The sequence below is a fragment of the Trichosurus vulpecula genome, chromosome 4 (genome assembly GCF_011100635.1).
Source record: "Trichosurus vulpecula isolate mTriVul1 chromosome 4, mTriVul1.pri, whole genome shotgun sequence".
Lineage (NCBI taxonomy): Eukaryota > Metazoa > Chordata > Mammalia > Diprotodontia > Phalangeridae > Trichosurus > Trichosurus vulpecula.
In genome coordinates, this window is record NC_050576.1 from 31,870,719 (window position 1) to 31,895,062 (window position 24,344).

General features: G+C 46.4%; 1 protein-coding gene across 1 annotated transcript in view; it reads right to left on the reverse strand.

Annotated features, from left to right (window-relative positions):
- Positions 1 to 1,742: 1,742 nt before the first annotated feature.
- The window catches only part of CMPK1 (cytidine/uridine monophosphate kinase 1), a 29,390-nt gene continuing 6,788 nt past the window's right edge, over positions 1,743 to 24,344 (reverse strand). The window contains exons 2-6 of the mRNA XM_036757165.1: positions 9,270 to 9,416; positions 6,840 to 6,992; positions 5,441 to 5,517; positions 4,946 to 5,042; positions 1,743 to 2,775 (exon numbers count right to left, since the gene is read on the reverse strand). Coding sequence (XP_036613060.1) covers positions 2,734 to 2,775; positions 4,946 to 5,042; positions 5,441 to 5,517; positions 6,840 to 6,992; positions 9,270 to 9,416 — 516 coding nt within the window. The 3' untranslated portion in view covers positions 1,743 to 2,733. The remainder of the gene's footprint in view (positions 2,776 to 4,945; positions 5,043 to 5,440; positions 5,518 to 6,839; positions 6,993 to 9,269; positions 9,417 to 24,344) is intronic.

The following is a 24,344-nucleotide window of genomic DNA, read 5'->3' on the forward strand; positions in this document are numbered from 1 at the left end:
TGGGGGGAAAGGAGAGGTGGGGAGGGAGAACAGGAACAGTGATGCACCCATTTTAAGTATAGAAGGCAATGGGTGACAATCCTGAGGGGCTAGTCCTGCCGAGTCTTGGGGATCCATGTCTGCATGGAGAACAGTGAACTGGGCACATGCATCATTGGGACCACAGGAAGATCAGACAACCACGGAAGGACCTAAGCAGGGGGGCCACAAGCCTGTTAAAATTACCTCAGCCCCTAAACCCAACACCCAGTGCTAGTTTCCCCTGGGGAAAGACAAGCCAAGGATGGTGAGGCAGGTACCAGAGCAGGCTCTTTGTGCAGTGGCCCTGACTTTTCTGCCAGGGCACTGTGGCAGAAGTCTTGTGGGCTCCTCCCTTTGGTATACATGGGGGCAGTGGTTAACTAGAATCAGTCAGAGAATGTCAGAAAAGGCCTTAGAAATCATCTGGTCTATCTATATTCTTCATTTTAAAGATGGGGAGACTGAGAAACAGTGACTGGCCCAAGACCCCAGAGCTATTGATTGGCAAGGGCTGAGACTCGAACCTGGCTCCCTCGTCTCCTGATCCTGACTCCACAAGAGCCCAAGGCTTGACTTGGATCTTTGAGCTTCAGTGTTAAAACAGGAATCAGCAAAGGCAACAGCACACATTTATTGCTATCACTGTTTAAATAATTTACACTCTTTAACATCACCAGACAGAAATAATCACAATCTAGTCAGTCAATAAACATTTATTAAGCACCTACTCTAGACCAGGCACTGTGCTAGCTGTTTAAAAACAGATTCCAAAAGAGAAAATTTTCAAAGCCCTGTGAACTTCACGGTGACTGTATTTTTAACAAAAGGAACAACACTACTAGCAGCCAGATGTGGCTCCATCGGGGGCCAACACATTTTTCTACTTACAAACAAACAAAAGAACAGCCACCCAATTTAGCCATTTCTAGGTTTCAGCTTGAGAAGCCGCCCAGAGATATCTGATAAAAAGAACCAAGGCACCTCTTCTCAGCAGCCTCAGTAGAACACTGCAGGACAAGTCTGTCTCTCTCTTTCTCTCCAGCTCAGGAGCTGGGGGTGGGTGGGCAGAAGTCTCTACAAGCTTCCTCTCAGTCTTCCCTTGAGCAGCCACTCAAATTGGGATCCCAAGAAGGCCCTTCCATATTAGCTGGACTAATTCGGCAGAGAAGGGCTTCTGTGGCCATCTCTCTCCTAAGAAGCCAAGATAGTTAATCCTCCTCCCAGCTTTGGTGGGGTGAAATACTTCACAGCATTGGCAAGTAGGGGATGAACTGGGCTACCAGCTAGAAAATTAATTTGAAAGAAGCAACTTCCCTACCGTGCCCAAGAATGTTTCTATCTTCACACAACAAATTTGTAATAGTTTCTCAACTGTTCCCAGTCAAAATGCCTCTTCCCAAGGCAGTTGGGGCAGAGTGCTGGGCAGTCATCTAGAAGTACTGGGGAATGAAAAACACCAGTTTTAAAAAAAAACTCATTTTAAGTTTTTTGAGTAGAGTCCACTGTGTACAACAGCAACTAAAAGGGGAGGAAGGAAGAATGAAACTGGGAGGTTTTGGTAGAATTGCTGAAGGAAGGTGTGGCTCCTTCCGGATCGGCTGGGGAGGGGCAGGATGCATTCTGCACTCTCTTGTGATAGGACTGATCAAGTATGGCTCACTATGTCCAAATGATGCCATCCATCAACAGAACTGACTGAACAAAAACATCTGAAGACAGAATCAAACACTTAGAAGATGTATTTATTTATTGTTTTCTTAAACAAACCAAAGTGCAATTATTTGGGGAAAAATCTTTTTAAACAATAACTATGAAAAAAGGAATCCATCAAGAAAACATAACAAATTTCAAATTCAACCTTTAAGAGAATTTCCCCCCTCCAGCCAATACCAGACCTTATTATTATCCCAAAGACCCCAAATCACTTTTAAGTGTTCCAAAAATCAAACTGTTGAAAATCTCCTTTTCCCTTACCCTCAGCACATGTTTTCAGGTTTGTCACTGGCAAGGAATCTTGCTGAAATCAGTTCCTATGAATCAGGAGGAGGCAGGTCAAGTTGGTCTGAAGAGACCTGTTCCCTCACCCCTCCACCTGCAGTGGCCTAAGGTTACGACTGAATCAAGAAAGCCTGAAGTCCTGGAACCCCGAGCATGCCCCTTCTCCCACTATTCACTGCCAAGAGCCAGGGAGAGTCAAATCAGGTCCAGATTTCTTATGGTCAGCTAAGTAACAAACATGAAAACAACCCCGGGCCCTTGTTTTCTCACTTCATTTAAAAAAAAAAGGAATTGAGCGAACAGTGACTTCATGAAAAGATTCCTAACATTGGTCCACGGATCCACACAGCAGGTGGCAACTGCTTTTTTAACTTGTTTGGAAAAGCAATTAGGGACCATCCTGTCGACTGGGAGTGGGTCTTGGACACGTAGAGCAAGCTTGGCTCCCGAAGGCACGAGCAGGAGAGGAGGGGAGGGCCTTCTTTGCTGGGTGAGAGCCTTGACTAATACTAAGCAAGACCCTGAAGTTACTGTCTACTAAAGTCATGTAAAATGACCACTGTAAAAAAAAATCTTTTTTCACTTAATTACTATCTATTTTCCAGTCATCCATCGAGACATAATGACAAAAAGATTAAAAAACTTCTTTAAACAAAGGGTAGACTGAAGTAGCAGCTGTCGAAGCGAGGGTCAGGGAGGATTTGTGGAGTGAAACTAGCCTTCTTTGTCAAAGATCTTCAAGACATCTTCAAACACCTGAAAGAAGAAAGAGAAATAAAACCCATGTCATTCCTAATGACTCCTAGCCAGAACCTCTACTTAGAACCTAATGGTTCTAGCAGGGTCTGTCATCTTTTAATAAGAGTGAGACCAATGAGGCACATCCTTCTTGGCCCTGAGGGCAGAGCAGGAGCGGCGGATGGAAGCCCTACAGGCAGCTTTGGGATCTGGACGAAGGTAAACCTCATCATCACAGCTGCTGCAGAGGGCCGAGGATCCCAAGCCCTTGTCGAAGGCCTGGCAGAGAGGATTCCTGGGCTAGGAGCCCTCTGAGGTTCCCACCTGGCTTTCAGAATTGGTGACCCTGGGACCCCTTCAAACTCCAGGGGCCCAATTTTGCTTTGGTGTCTCTTAGAGGACTTTATCAGCCTCTCCTACTAGACTGTGAGCATGGTGTGATGATGACTAACATACACGCTTAGGCAAACATTTCTATGTGTATTTTACAAGAGGAGGAAAGCGCTGCCTGGCAGACCAAGCCAGCAACAGATGGCGATCCATGGGGGGCAGCACAGCTTCTTCTCCGGCCTGTCCTTGGTGTATAATAAGGGCAGTAAAAACCATAGTATCATAGGAGAATGAGCACAGCACTGTTAAACAATATATTAAATAAACATGTTGTCCTCATTTATAAAACAGGACCTGCAATAGCATCTGGGCACCCAGGTTAGCTCCAAACTGTAGAGGAGATGACAGTAACCCTGGATGTTTTCCCAGCACTTTGCAGAGCCCTAATCTGGGCACTGTCCAGCAGACACCTATGTACCCTCAGGTTTAGAGAGAATCAATATTATCACCCCCACCCCACCGATGAGAAGCTAAAGACAGGAAGTCACTTTCCAGGGTTACACAGTTCAAGTCATCTGCTGAGCTGAGATACAATCCCCCCAACTGCAGCCCCTTTCTATGCTGCCCCATCTTCAAATAACCGAAAAGCACTATGCAAACACCGTGCAGAAAGCACGTGCACCACCACTGGTAAAAACTTTTAGGGTTTGGGTAGGGGGAGGTGTCGGGTTCTAATTCTGAGTCTGTCATTTATTAGCTTCGTGGCCTTGGTCACTCCACCTTCTCTGTGCCTCAGGTTTCTCATCTGTGCATTGGGGATGCCAGTATATACATTAGCTGCCTCACGGGGTTGCTATGTAGATCAAATGAGATTGTGCAGACAAAGCACTTTGCAAACCCTCAATGCCACAAAAATCAGCAGTTCTATTCTTTTAGAGCTTCATCAGGAGCCCTCAGTCACCCTGGTTGGTTGTTTTCTTCTCTATTCTTTCAGCAAAATGTCACCCTCTCGGGATGGCTTGTGGAGGTATAGGGTGAACCAGTCCAGCCTCCCCTAAGAATTCCATGATCAGCGCCAGCAGAAACGTGGGTGATGGAGCCTTGTGGTCCTATTTCCTGTGGCCATTTACTGGAGGTTTATGCTGTGAATCAGGGGAGCTACAAATAGACTTGCCTGTGATTTACACAGAGCTGCGCTATATTCCATTTTTGTCTCTCTACAAAGTTGAGGGACTAGAATCTCTAGCAACTTTCCCGTCAAGTTATCATCTTTGCTCGAGTATGGTCCTCTCTGCTCCTCCCCATAGGCCTCATCTCACTGACCTGGCCTCTTTCCAGGGCAAGCAGCAGCCCCGAGGAAAATGACTAGGAGAGCAAAGAGGGCACCGTGAGCGCTGCCAGAAGCCCCTCGGGGGGCTCTGATGGCCTCCAAACCACAGTGTGGAGATCACCGATGTTAGGAAAAAGAATGAGAGGAGGAGGGAAGTGGTGACTCATGGGAACACAGCTCCGCTGGAGCTAAGTGGGGCCAGGGAAGAGAGAGGAGCCACCCAAGCTACACAAGTCTTTTCATGAGCCCAGGCAGACTCAGAGTTTCCAAAATCTCCATCTTCCTAAGCATAGAAAAAAAGGGTTAAAGTCATAATAAATCACATACTTCTCACAAAGAGCAAGCCTGAAGTTATAAAACCCATGCTAGAAAGAGAGGTCTATTTTTACCCAGTTACCAACGATCTGAAACATACTAATGCTTCAAATACTCCTTCCTCTCCTGCCCGCCCTGGGAGACATCAACCACACTGCGGCTGGAACAATTTCCCCTTTTCAAAGGGGAGCAAGAGCCGCGCTGGATTCTTACCTCATCAACGGATTTAGAGGCGTCCACCTTCCTGACTTTGCCCATCTCCTCATAGAGGTCAATAATAGGCTTAGTGCACTGCAGATAGGTCTGAATTCTGTAACAGAAAACACGACCAGGTTATATGCTAAAAAGTTACCTCCCCTTTCACTGCCATGTCCAAGCGCAACTCAGCGGGCTACTCCTTGTGGGCACCACTGAATCCTAGTCATGACTCTGCCACTGGACTCGGGGATTCTCAGGCAAGGCATCTGACCTTTCTAGGCCAGCCTCTCCCTGGGCCTCCGAACAAAAGGAGCACAAAATCTGGCAGCCCCGGCTGTCCCAGCCCAGCTGAGAGCATCTATTCCCAGGATGACAGCTGAGGACAGCCCCAGGACAAGGATGACAGCCAAGAGCAGCCCCGGGATGACAGCCGAGAGATCTCTCCCCCCACCATAATGGCTGAGCAGCCCACTGCGGGGGATAGGTGGGGGGTCATACAAACAACGGTACCTCTTTGCTAGGCTTTCTCGGTTGTCATCACTCCTCCCGCTACTCTTGCCCCTCTCAAGACAGCGTTCAATGCAGATCTGGTCAAAAGGAATGTGGGAATGATTACTGGATGGAGACACTGATCCCCAACCTGCCGTTCTCTTAACCTGAACAGCTTAAAGGAAGCAGAGGGAAAAAAAGAAAAACCCAAAACACACAAGATTCCCTGCACGGAGCTCCAAGTGTCTGATTCATTATTCAACAAGCAAAGCCTTTGACGTCGAAGCATGTGGTTCAATTTATATAAACGAGGTTAAACAAGTCCAGAGCACCCTAAGAATTCATTCATGACTCAGTTTTTCCAGGGTATTCTTTTACAAACCGCAATAAAAAGAAGATCTGTATGAATGTGGCTCCTCCAGGACATGCTATTAACTTATTAGGTATGAATTACATGCCTCCGTTTGGGTCCTATGTTGGCTTACTTGTCAATAAGCCCATAAATATCCCAATATTTAATCACCAACATATCTGCACTTAAATAAAGCATCTCTTGTTAATAACAAATAAACATTCCTTCATTACGAAGCTGTGGCAACATTCTAGTGCTGGCTTTGAAGAATAAGTGAAAACAGATTGGTTTGGGGTTAGGAGAAGAAGGGGGTGCATTTTCAAATAATGCAAAATCTCCAGTAATCTTCCGTTACCACAAACAAGGGCACACTTGTCCTTGTATCCAAGCATAACATCCCACGGAGTCTTCAAGAGACTATTTCCAATCCTCAGCTTGTCCAGTTATTGACATGAGCTTAACAAACTTCACATTAGAGCAATTATCAAACGGAACTAAGTATGTTAGTTAAATAATTCCTGGAAATCCAGGTATTTAAATTCGAAATTAAAAAAATATAGACACACACACAAGTCTAAGTCATCTTGGGAAGAAAAGAAAACAACCTGTCTGCCATATGTGGAGATGGTGTCATCATTGGAGAAGAGCATCACAACATCCTGAATGCTCTGGCTAGCTGGGAAGGTCCTTTTGATGTCCCAGGAATGTCCATTTCTTACCCCACCCCCCACATAAAGTGAAACAGTGACTCTGATCCCAGTGCTCACGAAGACAAGGGTGGTCCAGCCTGACGGCTCAACCCAGCCGTTTGTGTCAATTCCCATAAAAAATAACTAGGGATCGAGTACTGTGAAAAGAAAGGTAATTCTGGTTCTGCTAGGCAACAGCCCCACTGCCGAGTGCCAACAGCAAGACACAGGGCTACTATCTTTCCGGGCTGAATTCACTGCTATTGGCATACCCTGCACGTGCTGAAGGCCCAGGTGAAGGCCATTTTGTGGGCTTCTGCTGTTGATGGCCAATGTCTTACAGACTAGTTAAGCATGAGATGGTTAAGAAGCTCATTACCTCATTATCACAGTCAAAAAACAGAATGAAAGCGACATCTGCTTTCCCATCCATGGTCTTGTTCCAGCCTTGAAGGTTGTCCTGATTTCGTGGAAACCCATCAATCAAGAATTTATTCCTCTGAGCATTGGCCTCCATCGTTTGATCCATTTCCTAGGGACAAAAAGAGATTGGTGTGTTTCAGGGCTCATTAACGGAAAGTTACAACAAGGAGGAAGGCAAAAAGAGCTGTTTGGGAAAAGGTCCCGAAGCCACTAGGAACCCCCTCCTCTTCCTCTCCCCTATTAGAGACACATGCAGAGGTCATCATCACTCCAAGGTCTGTTTCTCACTTTCACCAAATTAAATTAACGCTTTCTTTTTCTCCCACCTTGATATAAATTCCCACAGAAGGGACCAGGCAATATTGTGATCTATAATGTATGCAAAACCCCTCAGAAAGTGGGGAGCAGTGTGGGAAGCAGAATGGGAAGAGCACAGAATTTGGAGTCAGAAGACTCAGGTTCCAACCCTAACTCTGCCGCTTAGAACAAGTCTGCTCACAGCCACATCATCTCCCTTTTGGGGTCTGAGGTCCTTCAGCTATAAAAACAAAGGCATTAGACAAAGCAGGCTCTGTTAGGGTCCCCGGAGCATTCCTAAAAAGCACAAAGTAAATGTAAAGGATTACAAGTATACTAACACATCAGCCAAGTCCTTAACTTTCCCTTAAAGCCCTTTTCTGATGCCTCACTCTGGAGGCCAGAGGGGACTGACCACCCCTCCATCAACACTAGCAGTGCCCCAGCTCCAGCAGGTCCTAGCAGGCCTGTCTGTTGCACAAGGACCAGATTTGTTAAGCTCAGAGAAGCCCATGGCCTGACTGCCAGAGGACTTCATTAGTAGATAGACTGCTGATGAGGAAAATTCCAGTGAGCAGGGCATTGACTCTCCTCCTTGGACCCAAGAGTGTGTCCCTTCCAGAGGAGTCTCCACCACAAGGTGGCACTGTAGTCTGGAGGACTACAGAGGCCTAGCCGAGGGAAAAGACAGACAGGTGGACGGACGTATGGCTCATAGGAGAGGGAAGGAGAGCTGTTTTGAATGGCTATAAATTACATTATATTTAAATCCTTTAAATTTGGTCCTTTGTGGTGTGCTTTTTTTTTCTTTTTAATTCTTTCTGAAGGGAGAAATAAAGACTGTCCTGTATCTGACAGATACTGTTAACTTGAGTGCTTGTAAGGGAGTTTAGGGCCCTTGTACTGGACCTGCACAGTCCAAAGAGCTCACAGTAGCACTAGAGAAAACTAGTCCAGGTTGTTCCTCAACCTTGTGACTATCCCCTACTGTCCCTTTAGCTTCAGGAGCCATGTGAGTTTGTTCCTTTTCTCTCCAATAGGCCTGATTAATAAACTCAAATGGAATTCTTCCTCTCCCCTACGGTAGTATGATTTTTAAGAACTTGGTATAGTCCATGAAATCTTTGTCTCTCACTCTCACTGTCTTTTTTTGGGCCAGACCTAAGGACTTCACTGGCGGAGGGGACTCCTGATGAGGAAAATTCCCTTCCCTGATGTCAACTGGCACTTGCTTTGCAATTTTTAGTTTTGAGACAGTTGCCTGGAGTCCTGAGGTCACCTGGAGGTCACCTAGCCATTAAAGGTCAAAAGGTCCTTCCTCTCTCTAAAAGGCTGAGTCCAGGAACTTTTTACCACACCATGATCCAGGCTGCATTCATCTCACCATCTCTAGGGATGACAGGGCTCCAGGAGGGCTTTACAGGGACCTAAAATGGCTCTTTCAGTCATCCTTCTCACAGCCATGGTCTTCAGTTCTCCAGACAATCTGTCTGTTCCCTTGATAGGTTCCCAAGACACAACTTGGATCTTTGTTGGACTCAGAATCACAGGATTTGAGAGCTGGGAGAGATCTTAAAAGAGCTCTAGTCCATAAGGCACTGTTGGTGGAGTTGTGAACTGATCTAACCACTCTGGAGAGCAATATGGAACCATGCCCAAAGGCTATAAAACTGTAGCCTGTGTTGAGAGGCTCTTAGGACAGTTCCACCATATATTACACTTTTCTCTCTTGCTCCTTGTACTCTTTCCTTTTGCTTTAGTTAATTCTTTCCTATAGTTCTGTTTCTTTTATTTCTCTTTAATTTTTCCTGTTTCACCCATGTATGTACGTACACACACACACACACACACGCTATACACACGCAAAGAAGCCTAGTCACATGGATGGACCTAATGTAGACAATCCCTGATTTAATAGAATATTTCTTCCTCTTTCATTCTCTAATGTCATAAGCTTTCCACAATGTGGTCACTGCCCTAAGATGGAAACACAATACGCCGATGTTTTCTTTTAGTTTATTCAAGTGAAAGATGGGTTTAATTTATTGTTGTTTGTTGGAACGCATTAGTTATCATTCACACCCCTTACCCTTTTGAGCAAGCTGATGGTTATCTCAACGGGCACAATCTCTCCTTCTCTTATGTACCTTTCAATTAGCTCGCCATACTGAGAATCTGGCTTACTCCTCTCATCACGAAGAAGATCTCCCGCAGAAAGATGTGTATAGCCATATTTCTGTAAAAAAAAAACAAAACACACGTACAATCATCCAGTCTTAACCAGGGTCTGGAATTTCTACAGAACTGTCACATTCACATGCCATAGAGTATCAAGGGTAAAAATATTATGATTAATAATTCACATTCCTACAGAGCTAAATTTAATAACATGTATATATATGTGGGGAGAGGGAGGAGAGGAAGGGGAGAGAAGAAGGAAGGGGGAGAGAGGGAGGGAGGGAGAGGGAGGGAGAGAGAGAGAAAGAGAGAGAGAGAGAGATGGAGAGAGGGAGAGAGAGAGGGATGGAGAGAGGGAGAGAGAGAGAGATGGAGAGAGGGAGAGAGAGAGATGGAGAGAGGGAGAAAGAGAGACAGAGAGACAGAGAGACAGAGAGAGAGAGACAGAGACAGAGAGAGAGAGAGAGAGAGATGGAGAGAGGGAGAGAGAGAGGGATGGAGAGAGGGAGAGAGAGAGAGACAGAGACAGAGAGAGAGAGAGAGAGAGAGATGGAGAGAGGGAGAGAGAGAGAGAGACAGAGAGACAGAGACAGAGACAGAGACAGAGAGAGAGAGAGAGATGCAGAGAGGGAGAGAGAGAGAGAGAGAGAAAGAGAGGGAGAGAAGAGGGGGAGGGAGAGAAGAGGGGGAGAGGGGCAATGTAGCATAGTGGAAAGAACAGTGGATTTGGAATCAGAGGCCCCAGCTTTGAACCTGGAACCTTGAGCATCTGCACTACTCCTGCTCTAACACCTTTGGGGCTGCTTCCCAGGCTATACAATGAAGAGGCTAGCCTAGATGAGCGGTAGCACCCTTTCCATCTCTCACTATTTTGACTCAGAACTCACAGTGGCCAAAGGTCTTCCTGGAATCCCAAGTCTCTATCAGGGGTTGAGGAGCTGCTTCCTGCCTGAAGTTCTTCTATCTGCCTCCTCCACCCAGGACGATTCTTTCTTTCTTGGTACTAAGCCCTAACTTCAATTTTCTAATCTTAACAAGCCCCTGCTGGGCACTCATCCCCTGCACTACCTTGTGTAAAAGGGATTCACATGGGGGAGTCTATCTTCAACCATGAGCTCCCTAATGGCAGGGGCCCTGCCCTGTACCGTGGGTCACCAGCACACTCAGCACAAGGCCTTGGTATCTCTTGATAAAACAGATAAATCCATAATAAAAGGAAGGGGGAACAACCTAACCTAGCAGCTCAAAAAATGTTTTCTTCCTCCAATCCCCCACCAATGACTCCCATGACACCCCCGCACACACACACACCTATTGTCATCCCCTCCCTCCCACGCTGAGCAGAACAAGGAAACAGCCTTTGTAAACAGAAATAGGTCAGGCCCTAACACAATGAGGGACCCTCTGCCACCTGTAACTGTCACTTCAACTGCATGTAAAAATCCAATTGAGTAAGTACTCATTTAGTGAACAACTGCTGCAGAAGACCAAGGCAGGCCTGGCTCAGAGAGGTTCCTTTCGCTGAAGCTGCCCTCTCCAAAGTGACCAAGGATCTCTCAGCTGCCAGATCCAATGGCCTTTTCTCCATCCTCATTCTCCTTGACCTCTCTAGGGCCTCTAACACTGCTGATCACTGCCTCCTCCCTCCAGATTTGAGAGATGGAGTACTGTACGCAAGGAACAAGGAGGCTAGCACTGCCAGGTCACAGTCAAGGGTAAGACAACTGGAAAGGTGGGAAGGGCTTGAAATAACAAAGTAGTTTCTATTTCATCCAGGAAATAGTAAGTCAGCCAACTGGGCTGGAATGCTGGGAATGTGAAATATCCACAGAAACCAGCATCAGATGGTTTGGGCCCTTATGTGACACCTGAAGTCTACAGATAGGGAGCCAGGCAAACAAGAGTAAATGATTTCCTGAGGGTCTTCCATCGGGGAAGTCCCTGAACCAGAACTCACTCCCAGGCCTCCACAAATTCCAAGGCCCACACTCTGGTCTGCCAAAGGAAGAGCGTGGCCTACCTGGATGGTTTCTAAGGTTCCTTCAATGACTCACTTCAATGCCTACTAGCTTCTGCAAATGCACGCGATGTGGGAAAGGACCAAATGACAGACTAGAATCCAGAACAGAGGTTGTATGGCCTTGGCCAGGCTATGCGGCTCTCAGGGTGACAGCTTCCCCTTCTACAAAATGAGGAAGTTGGCCCAGGCCTGGCATTTGATGACCCTTTAGAGCTCTGACACTCCATGTCCTATGTGACCTCTGGACTCTGACATCCTATGTTCCATTCCAACCTCCCTCATCCACAGTTATGGATGTTGTAAAATGGGGGTGGCAATAGTTATAGCATTCACCTGTGGGGTTGTTGTTGAGGATGGAAAGCAGTGAGCTCCATATAGAGCTTTGCAAACCCTAAGTCAGTCAACAAGCACGGGTTAGGCATCTCCTTTGCGGCAGGCCCTGGGGAGACAACATGCACACAGGGAAGACCTCATTCTTTCCAGATGGTCTGCACTCTACCGTTCCTTCCTGATTTCACCACAGGAGCCCCGGCGAGCACCGGCAGCACCCTTACAGCACTCCCCACCTCAACTCTGGAAAAGGCTTTCTGGCCTCTTCCAAAATGCCCACTTGGGTCCCAGATCCCTGGAAGCTTCTTCAAGCCAGCCGCCTACATACTGTTTGGGGCTCAGCTGCTTTCACTCTCAGGGTACACAATTTCTTTCCTTTTAAGAGCATTTTACAACCACGAGCAACTCCTGTCCACACAATTTTCCGGCAGCTCCATTGTTTCCCTGTGTTTGTTTTGGCGCTGTCTTGGCAGGGTCCCCGCTGGCCTGCTGCTGGGCCTAGCGATTCCAGGCTAGGGTAAATATTGCCCAAATGAAGACACAAACATTAGCGAGCAGCCGTTGGAGTGCATGCTCTAATCTCACCCCCATCCAAGAAAGCTTGCTCCATAATGTTCTGCCGTGCATGCAACATATACATTATGAACCCCGGCTAGTAATTTAGGAATTAGTGCATCTGCGGGGTGCTTCCTGACATCGGAGAGCTGAGATTGCCAAACTGGGGCCTGCATTAAAGTGGGTTTTAGCAATTACATTCTCGTTTGGTTGGGATTTTCTTTAGGGAGAAAAAGAGCATCGAGTTATAGAGGCACAGAACGGTCTCTAAAAATAGAAGCTGCATCATTTAGGAAGCAAAAATAAGCTCCTTGGACAAGCCCTAGAATTTAACTCACTCTGAGGATGACCTGAAATATTTATTGTGCATGGGTCAAACCCACACAATGATCTTTCTACTCATTGAAAATTGTTCTGTATTACCTTTCTAAAGCTCTTTTATTTGAGTCACCCACCAGCAATGACATTTTACAATTTATCTTTCTTGTGTTCTACCTCTCAAGAGACTGAGGGCTTTGCTGTTCCCCCATCCCAAAGTTGTGAGTTGTTTGTTTTTTAATCGATCACTGGCACAGGAACGATTAGGGCGTTTATCATAATAAGCAGAGTTTAAACAGCACTTAATGTTTTCAAAAGCATTCCATCATAATCAGGTGACAGCCAAAGCAAATTCTGAGAAAAGCAAGGATGGAAATTACAGAGCCTTAAAAGTCAAATATTTTCCCATTCCCCAAAAGCTCCCAGCAGTTGAACACGAGGCCCGACTGCAGCCTCAGCATCAGGACACAAAACCACAACACGTTATAAATACCATAAACTAGAGGAATGAAAATGGCAACCTCTCTCTTCAGCCTCCAGTGGGGAAGGAATCAGCTCAACGTGCTGCTGGCCCCTGCCTCAATCTTCACTTCCCGATCCCTTGTTATTAAATTACAACACAACCTAGTAATTGTTTTATATAGCTCTCTCATAGTCTGAGGTTAAAAGAAAGCACAAGACCCTTCTGATTTCGGGATTGTTGTTACAGCCAGGCCTCATGTTGACAATGCCAATATCAGCTGTCCCAGATGGCCTCGATCTGTTTCTTTCTTGGGCACATCCCGGGCCTCTTCTACCACTTCCCTGTCGAGCACCTTGGGTGGCAGGTGCCCCTTTCAGCCTTCCACTCACAGGCTATGTCTAGTGTTCTCTGCCCCACACCATCCCTCTAGGAAAAGGGTACAGATGTTGTCAGATGCACATATATCTCAAAAACACCTGCTGGCGCCTCGGGTATTCAACTCACAGCTCAGAGATCTCACTGAGACATCCAGGTAAATGCGTTTGGCATCTCTTTTATCCTTAAAATCTACCCCAAGCACCATTCCAAGATGCATATCCAACGACTACAACCAAGAAGGGCTGTCTTTCTTGTCTGAAGATGATGCTATCGTCCATCCTCCCTTCCACAAGCAGGGTCCCTGACCCCATGAGGGCCAGCCCTCCTAAGAAAAGCCCAACCAGCCATCCCACCCTCCTTTCAGTTCTCCAGAAGAACGTTTCCCAAGGCGTATTGGTTAAAATGGCTGATAATGATTCCTCTCCCCACCAATATCAGAAAGACTGCTAGGTGGCACAGTAGATAAAGTCGAGGCCAGGAGACGGGAAGACCTGAGTTCAAATCTGACCTCAGACACAAGCTGTCTAGACAAGTTACTTCACCATGTTTGCCTCAGTTTCCTCATCTCTAAAATGAGCTAGAGAAAAAAATGGCAAACTACTCCAGTATCTTTGCCAAGAAAACCCCAAATGGGGTCCCAAAGAGTTGGACATAACTGAAAACGACCATAAAACAACAACATCAGAGAACTTTTCTTGAGGTTTAGTATGATTGCTCCATAGTTCCCAGATGTTTCAAACTGGGCAACCTTGCAGGTTTCTTTCCAATTCCACCCACGGAGAGTTGGAAAAAGTCAACCCTCCACCCCATACCAACCATTTAAGGAAAGTTATTACTACAAAACAAGCAGCCTCCAGTGGGAGAATTAGAGGGTCAAGATTTGCCTTCAGTTGCTCAGACATTCTTGAAGTCAGCCCCATTGGGTCACCCTCCCTTCCTGCCCAGGGCATGCAAATGTGCTGGGCCAGGCCATCAACCATGGAGCTGTAAAGCCACTTGTCTTTTTCATAAACAAGCTGATACAAGCCATCTCCAAACCAACATGGAGCTTCTATTCCAATTAAAGGATGATACAGGATTTTTAGAACTCACATTTTACAAAGGGGGGGTTGTGTAGGAGATTACAGTCCCCCTCCCTCCAGCTTCAAGGAATTACAGTTCCACTTAATTTCCCTGCAATGTTTTGTTCCTCAAGCAAGAACAATGTTGAACTCAGGTGATTCTTAAAATTTTCCTTACAAGACAAAACTGAAATGGTTCCAAGCTTCTGAAGAGAAAGGGAAAAAAAGTCTTTGAGAAAAGATGAAATTTCCAAAGTATTATGTAAACCTTGCAGCAGGCCCTGGGGTAGACCAGCTGACCTGAGCCCAGCTAATGAGAACATAACGCTCTACATTGACAGAGCACTTTTAGATTAAAGCTTTGAAGAGTCACCTACAGGACAAGGATGAGAAGGCCACTTCTTCAGAGACAGACCCTGTGAGGGAGATCCAAGGGACACCACCATCTGTCAGCGCTGGCAAGGACATCATCACCCAGTCCAGCCCAGAGAAGTGACGTGCCCACACTCCCAGAATTGATCAGCCACACACGTGAGAAATGCCCTGCTGTGATGCACCAACAAAGCAATCTTCCAGCTTCACGTCTCCCAGCTCCTTTCCGGGCAGCCCAGGCCACTTGTAGGCAGCTCTAATTTGAGAAAAGCTTTGCTGGCATCAAGCCTATGCTGGCCTTTGGGCACAGAGCTAGGACCCAGTGTATTTCCCATGAAACTATGCTGCTTGAGACGTCTGCCTGCCTCAAATCCTGGAATCTAAGCTTTGTAAGAACTATAGCTTACACCACAGTATCCCCTCTACAGCAAATCTGCCAGATGGTCAAGTCGTCAAAAAATATTCATAAATAGGGATGCAAAGATAAAAATCTGAACAACACCAGCTCCCAAGAAGATAAACAAATAAAAAGCATTTTGGGTGGGGGTGGACAGACTGCTAGCAACTGGGGCAGATCAGGACAGGCCTCAGCAGAAAGTGGTCCTGGAGCTAAGCCTAGGAGGGCTAGGCATAGGAAACTACAAAGGTGTGGAGGCTAGGGATACTGGGTACAACCCAGTATGGCTGAAACATGCCAGAGTAGGGGAGAGGGCAGGAGGAGGAGGCAGCATGAAATCAATCTAGAAAGCTAAGAAGAGCTGTAATTTTATTGTAATTGCATTTTATCACTGAGGTAATAGGGACATACGGATGCTTCTTGAGCACAACTCACACAGCAGCCTATTGCTCATACAGAGCCAAAGTCTCCCTCAGTACTTGCTTCTGGATCCCTATAAAGCCAGGCTTTTTTTAGAGGGTCCTACAGAGGTATGGGCATAAACCAGTGTTTCCCAAACTCTGTTGTTTTATATGATTCTTGAGTTCCATCTGACATAAATGAGGATTCATGAGAAAATTCCAACGCCAACAATATTTTTATTCTGAATTATTAAATCTGAACTTACATATGAATCAAAAATGTTACATAAGGCAACTTTTCAATAGGAAAATAGGTCTAATTCTTTTTCTCTTTTGCTCCCAAATGTACTAAACTCTGCTTCCTCCCAGGATATCCCACACACCCAGACACCCTGATTGGTTCCATCAATATATGTCCAGCCAAAAATAGGGCTCTGTGGCCAAATTCATCTGGGAAATGCAGTCATGAGCCATTCTGGAAGCAGATTGGCTGATGTAATATAGGAAAGTACTCAGATGTGCCCACACCCTCTGTGGTGTGTCACTAATATCAGACCACACACAACAAGAAAGTGTGTGCCAACCACAGTTATCCAAGGACCCCCTGCATTTCGGAGGCCCAGGAGCTACCAACACACAGTTCCAGGGGAGCTATCCCTGATGCCCACTAAGGCTGAGACACAAGCACCTGGGAATCTGGAAGGCGAAACATTATTCTACTCAAGCCAGTCCATGCAATCATGTACACAGATAGCTAGGTCAGAAATGAAAGAGACAAAAGCACCCTCAAGTAATCCACACACCTCGCAGGCATCAAGTCCCAAACCTAACCACAAACTAATAACAAACAGAATGACCATGGATGCTTCCTGCATCTGCCTACGAGTTGAAGAAAAGGAAAGATAGCAACAAGAGGGTTCATAGTCACAAATTCTAATCCCAGCACAAGCAGATTCAGGAGTGCAGACTGTGCTAAATACTGGGGAGACAAAAAAAAAAGAACAGAAACAGTCCCTTCCCTCAAAAAAAGCTCACACTCAGATAAGGGAGACAAGACAGAAATAACCAGGGCCAAGAGCCCTGGTAACCTCATGGGAAAGGCGCCAGCAGGGCTGGGGAAAGCAGGAAAGGTCTCCTGCGCATGGTGGGATTTCTGCAGCGCCTTATAGGGAGTGAGGAACGCTAAGAGAAGGAGGTGAGGGGGCAGAGCACTGAATGCTTAGGAGACAGCCCATACAGAAACATGGAGATGGGAAATGAAGGCTAACGTTGATGACAGCTAACATTTACATGGCTCCTACTCTGCACGTGGCACTGTACTAAGCACTTTGCAACTAGCGTCTCATCTGATCCTCACAATAACCTGGGAAGCAGCTGCAGATCTCCATTTTACAGATGAGAAAACTGAGGCAGAGAGCTTGCCAGGGTCACACAGTTAGTGAGTGTCTGATCTTCCTGACTCCAGGCCCAGTCCTCTATCTACTGTGCCCCTAGGACACTAGCTAGAGGGCCAAGCTGACTTAGCTAAGTCAAAGCATGAGGGAGAAGGGGGAGTAAAGAGCAAGACTAGAGCGCACTCAGGGGCCGGCTAAGTGATCTGGGAGGTGACAGGGAGCACTGATAACGGTGAAATGGTCAAGCCTGGATTTGAGAAAGAACCACCTTGGCAGGGGAGTGGAGGCCAGTGAGAAAGTGCCTGCAGAGGTCCAGGGAAGCGATGAGGAGGCCCTGAACAAGGGCAGTATCAATGGGAGTGGAGAGAAGGGGACATAGACAGAAGATGCGATAGAAGTGACCAGATTTGGCAAGACTGGATGAAGCAGGTGAATGCAAGTGAGGAACCAAGGATGACACTGAGACTGTGACTGGGGCGGGGGGGGCGCTGGGAAGATGGGGGGCCTTTGACAGTAAAAGGCAAGTTGGGAAGAAGGGTGGGTTTGCTAAGTTGAGAGAATGTTGAATTTGAGACACCTATGAGATGCCCAGTTCAAGATGGCCAGAAGGCAGCTCAGGAGAAAGGCGAAGGCGATCTGGGAATCACATACGTACAACTAATATTTAAAACCATGGGAGCTAAGAGAATCACCAAGTCAGAGTGAACTTACGGACCAAAAAGAAAGGAGGGTCTGGGTCAGACACTTGTGGGGAGGTGGGGTCCACAGTCGGCAGGAATGACCTGGAAAGACTGAAACGTTGTAGGACAGAGAGGAGGACAGCCAGGAAGAACATCATGTCACAAACCTCTAGACAGGAGGGGATTAGCAGTGCCAAAGGCCACTAAGGCTTGAGAGAGGCCATTTGATTCAACAACTTAGAGATCATTGGTAACTTTGGAAAGAGTTGTTTCAACTGAAAGATGAATTTGGAAGTCAGACCGCAGAGGGCTTCGAAGGAAGGATGTCTAGGAAATAAGCATAAATAACTTTCTTAAGGAAGTTAGCCACAAAAGGGAGAAGCGATACCGGATGACAGCCAGCAGGGGTGGACGGATCAAGCGAAGGTTTTTAATGATAGGGGAACTTGAGTGTGTTTGTAGACAAGAAGGAAGGAGCTGAAAGGCAGAGAGAGACAAGTGAGAGAGGTGGAGATGACAGAGGGGGCAATCTGCTGAAGGAGCCAGGATGGAATGGGATCTTTTGTGTACGTAGAAGGGTTTGCCTTGGTCAGGAGAAGGATCTATCTTTGTTCAAGTGAGATAGAGATGAAAGAGGAGGAAGGAGAAATAGTCATCTGAGTGATGTGAAATGAGGAGGGAAGAAAAGGAAGCTCTTGGAAAAGGGCCTCAATTTTTTCAAAGAAATATGAGGCAAGGTTCTCAGCTGAGAGGGTGGGGAGAGGGGGAACCATGGGGTGTTTGAGGGATAAGAAAGTACGGAAAATGGAACGTGGCGTAGTGACTCAATGAGGGAGGTACAAGGAGGATTGCCTGGCTGCAGTGAGGACCCAAGATTGGGGAACATAAATTTGTTGTGGGTGTGGTTACCACAGTTTTGTGATTTTCTCTAGCTTGAATAGGAGCAAAGACAATGGATGGTAAGAGTAATTCGGGGTTGGAGTTTAGCAAGTTGTGATCAGCAAAAGATTTGGATGTACAGTTGAGTTGGTTCCACAAGGAATTGAGGTGGGAAAGGAAGTTAATATATAGTGTTATAGAAATACTAGATACCATCATCATCATTATTATAATTATTATGGGAAGAGCCTTTAGCTGGTACAAGGATGATAGAGATCATAGTGAGGACAAAGAACAGGGTTCTTTGGGTTCTTTAGGGTTGCAAGTCACAGGGAAAAATGGAATGACAAAACATTATTATTGTATTTTGGAATTTCAGAGTCCACAAACACAAGAGTGGAACAGGTGTGGATGATGGCAAGACCAAGGGTATGGCCATCTCTGTGTGCCTGGGATGGAGTGAAGGAGGAGGTCACGAGAACTGAGGAGACTGAGCAACCAAGAAGTTAAGGTATTTAAGGAAGCAACAATACGTAGTCCAAGTCCCCTTGTCTGTGGGCAGAAGATGAGGAGGAGAGAAAAACTGTGAGCCAGGCACTGACCTCCCTGAGGAATGAAGACGACTGTCCTGAGGGCTGATAGAGGGCCACAACTAAGATGAAGATTGGCTGATAAATAGGGGTAAACTGACCTCAGAGGAAGACAGGCTGTTGAGTAATGGTGACAGAAGGGAAGTCTGGAACTACCAACAAGAAGCAAGGAGTGTTCCCACTCTCCCCACTGCAACCGGTGAGAATAAGTATCACCTGTACTGGAAAAGGGTGGCCAGGGAAGCTGTGTTATCAGGAAAGAGCCATGTCTCAGTGACTGCTGCAAGATGGAAGGAGTGAGAAGGAATATGGGTTTCAGATGAAAGGAATCTTGTTCATTACAGAGCAAGCTTTTTAGAGGCCACAGTCCAAGTGCTGGTCAGACATGGAGTGGGACATTTTGGGGGTAAGGTTGGGATGGACAGGAGTAAAGGACTAGTCAGTTGGCAATGGAGAATGAGGTCCATATATCAATAACTCCGGGCTCAGAATCACAGATGGGATGAGTATAAGGGGATGAGATCATGCCAGCCATTGAGAAGTGAGTCCGGGCAGAGAATCTCTGATGGAGATATGTCTGCTGAGAGAGAAACATGATTATACTTCGAGGTCCTCCCTTAACAGCAGGTGACAATGTTCCTGTGAGGCCCCAGGAGATCCATCTCACAAGCAGGTGCAGAAGCAGATCTGGGACCTGGTCAGGAAGTAGAGGTACCTTGTCTCCGGGAAAAGGCTCTGACGGGCAGAAGGTGGAAGGTCTTGTCTCCAGGTGACCAACAGTAAGGATGGGAGCCCTCAGGATTTATTCAATTTCATATGGGTTCCAGGGAATGATACCACAGGGAAAATATAAGTCTTTTTAAGGAACCAGAAAAACCCAGCTTCTCCTGGGCACATTTTAAATCTTATCACCTGTGTATATTTCTTATCCCCCCCCAAACAGGTTGGAAGCTTCTCAAGGGCAGAGATTGACTTTTTTTTTTTCCATTCCCCATCCTTACCTCCCAGAGCTTTGCTCATAGTAGGTGCTTAATACAGAATTGTGGGACTGAATTATTTCAGGCTGATGCCAACTGGCATCTCAGTCTTCAGAGTCAGCAATCAGAAACAATCCCGATGAACTACAGGGTGGGGCACAGCTATAAACCAACAGGGTCATGGGAGAGGGTAAGGGAAAGAGGGGAGACAAACTGCCCAATTTAATTGGAAGAGGAGGACTTCCATCTGCCCCAACTAGGAAATTCATGTTTGCTTTCCCTCCTATTTACATCTGGAAATAGAATGGAACTGACCCAATCATTTCTTGTAGTTGGTTTTCCTTGTAACAAGGTGAGGAGGCCCAAAAAGGACTCACCTCGTAAAGAAGAATAAGCTTTGGAGCTTCTTATATAAGGGGCAGAACGTTGGTCAAGCTATCTGGGCCATCACTCTCACTCTTTGGGGAAAATGCCATGGGTAAGGGAGAGTTTAAAAGCTAGCCTGGCTAAAAACTGAACATGGAGAAACATTCACTATCCATACTTCTTGATACAGAGCCCAGAGAGCCCTTAACCAGGTCAGCCCCATACAGGCTGTTATTTAGTTTGGGGGAAAAAAATAACCAACAACTCTGCCTTGGAATTTTATCCCAGAAGTTTTAAAATATGATAGATTATCCCAGTATGGGAGGTTCAGTTAGAAAAGTAAATCCTGTACATGAAAAAAAATGGATTTGCTGTTATAACAAGCTTATGGGTCTAGAAATGGCCTCTAATGGGGACAAGGTAGAAGAGTCTAATAAATGCCCTGACAACTCACCACATAGCTCCAACACCCTTAAGATACTGACAGGAAACTTCATTTTTTAACCCCCTGAATCACAGAGCCAGCCTTGCCCTTGGCCACCTAGTCAGTGGGACTAGGGGACTGTAGCTACCAGAATAACAATAGGAAAGATAAACTCACAACATATGAAAATTGTAAAGAGAAGCCATTTGAAGCTTTGGCCACCAGAGTGATTACTAGTTACGAGGGCAATAGGGACACCCACTCCAGAGGTGTCACACACGAGGCCCTCACGTGGCCCTCAACACTCCAGTGTGGCCAGAACCAGATTAAACTGGGAAATGGTTAACAACATTAAAAAACCAATAATATTACATTTTAAGCCTAAGTCAATATATAGCCTGAAGGGAGCCTTATGTGTGCATTAGTTGGCCCTCCATTTCCATTTGAGAGTGATACCAGGGCAGCTAGGTAGCACAGTAAGTAGAACACCAGGCCTGGAGTCAGGAGGACCTGAGTTCAAATCCAGCCTCTGACACTTGACACACTTACTAGCTGTGTGACCTTTGGCAAGTCACTTAACCCCAATTGCCCTGCCTTCCGCCCTCCAAAAAAAATATATTACTTGAGAGTGACACCACTAATAGTGCAATCCCCTCACTTTCAAATGACGAAACTTAAACCCAGCTCCCCTGATTCCTAAGCCCATTTCTTTCTGTTCTTCTACACTGCCTCCCTTTGGAGAACATCCAGGCCAGGGTTTTCTTCTTGACCTAAGAAACAGGAAGTTATGTTCGGTTTTGTTTTTAATATTTGGATAACTGTATTTCAAATGATCTCATTTGTAATCCTGTGTATTTTATGCAGTTAAAAGCAACATCCTAAGAAGGAGTCCAACCTTAGGTATCACCAGACTGCCTGCCAAAGGGGCTCACAAAAATGGGGAAGACCTCCTGCTCTAATCCAGTCCCCTCTTGTTTTAAAGGCGAAGGTGAAGCTTAGGGAGGTCCTACATCGAGGTTACCAGGACAGGGGGTCAGCAGGACAGAGTGGGAAATGCCCTGTATTTGAAGGAGGGGAATGGGGGAGGGAAGCAGAGACAACTTCATGGAGACACTATCTGAACTAGGTCTTGAAGAAGATTCAGAACTTTTGGTGGAACCAAAGTAGATTTCCAGCAACTAGGGTGTGGCAAAGCTAGCTGTGGTACCTAAGTGCAATGGAACATGACTGAGCTCTAAGCAACAACGAACGTGATGATCGATCCACGGGCAGAGTGATATGAACTGATGCAAAGGGAAACAAGCAGAACCACCCAGGAAGCACCATGTGAATGAAAATGAAAAGAACACTGTCATGAGCAGGACTGGCCTCAAAGGAACAATGTAAGACACAGCCTCCCCGACTTCTCTGCAGAGGTGGGGGCCACAGCTATGAATACTGCATGTAGAAGGTCAGAGTTTTCAATATGGTAGTTAGTTTGGCTGAAATCATTGTGGGTTTTTTCATTCTTTCTTATAAGGAGTGACTCTGGAAGGGGGGAGAAAAGAGGGATCCATGGGGAAATGTATGTGATCTAAAAAGACAATAAACATTTATTTTTCACAAATGATTCATGATAGATTTCAGCTGGAAAAATAGCTGAGAAGAGGATCTCTAGGAACTGGCACATCCTGGGGGAAGGAAAGCCCAGGACCAGCTCTGGAAATAGCCACGGCCCCAGTTTAGTGGGAAATACTGGAGTTGAGGGGCCACAAGGCAGGACAGACAGACCCAGCACCATGGTTTGGGGGAGGAGAAGGGGGCCTAGATTTTCAGCAGGAGACAGACATGACCACCACAGGATAAAGACATGGAGAGAGCAAGAGGCAAAGGAGGTTGGATCCATCTTACCAGTCTTATCTCATCTGCACAAATGGACCTGCAGCCTGCCTGGCCAGGTGCGATTCAGAGATGCCCATTTTGTGACTTGTTTGGATAAACGCTGCCCTAAAGGTGAATGTCCTGGGAGCCAGCACTCCTGGGCCCCATCCCTAGAATCCCCCTTCCCAGGGGGATACAGAAGTAGGGCTTATTCCTTGATTCTGTTAACCATGGCTCCTCCCTTCCACCTAAAGCCCAAACCAAATGCCACCAACTCCAAGAAGTCTTGGTTGGGCCTCACAAAGCACCATTTTGAACGTTTTAATGTACGTCTCATACATTCCTGGGTATCACAGTCACCAGAATTTGGGCCAGAGGGAGACACTGCTATTTCTCACCCAATGGTTTGCTGCCCCCCACCCCACTCCCAGGGCTCAGCACAAGGTGCTAGGGGGAGGGGGGAAGGGGACGTTGCTGTAGCACTTTCTGGATTAAGAAACAGACTGAACAGAAACAAACTGAAACATCATAACAACCCAGTTATTGTGATCACATGATCAGTGATACAGGTGGGGTTTTCCTCCTTTTTTGTTCTTTGTTAAAAGGGTTGACTCAAAAAGAGGGAAGGAGAAAGGATACTTTGGGAAATTTAAGTGATGTAGAAATACAAGATAGCAAGAGATGACTTTAAGAAAAGGAAATCCCTGCCCCAGTATTGTTATCTCCCTCTTGAGGAACCTGGCCCAGGGCTCCACAGTGAGTAGAAGAGGGAGTCAAGGCCAGAGCCCTCCATTTGTGTTCAGTCTGTCCCCATCTCTCTCACGGCTGCAGCTGCTGTTCAGATGAAGAGCCCAGAAAGCAGGGACAGAGAGCACCATCCCAGGCCCCAGGGGAGACTCTCAGAGCCGTTGGGAACAAGTGATGCTTTTCCTTCAGTGTAGCTGCACTCACTCAAATCTGATCACCAGGCAGCATAAGGCAGTCTGGCTAACACTATGTCAATCACACCTGTTCCCCATTAAGTCCTAAATGCTCTTATCAAATGTTTAGTCTGGGGAAATGTTCCAAATTTGTCAGGTTAAGGCTGCTGGAATGTTAGGGCAAATATGTTTTCACATGGTAATTACACTGAAAGTAACAGCTTATGGCAGCCCCCCATCCAGTAGTCCAGAATTGATATGATGGGGGGGGTACCCCTACATCAGGTCAGGTGTAAGAGGAGACGGCCAAAGCTCCTCCTTCATCCCTCACCATCTGAGTTATCCCACCTCCCCCCCAACCCCCATCATTTCTACCACAACCTGGACTTAAATTCCCACCACTTCTTCCCTCCCCCCACTCCCAGCCAAGAATTCTCTTTGGGTGGCCAGCCCTTAAAATACCCACGTGTGACCAAGGGGGCCTGGGAGCTCTCTTATTTGCTCATTAGCTAGGCTCAGTTTATCAGATTAGCTAGTCACAGCTCCGGAGAGGGGCCTGAAGAGAAAGATAGCCAACATATAATTGATATGGGCCCTACTA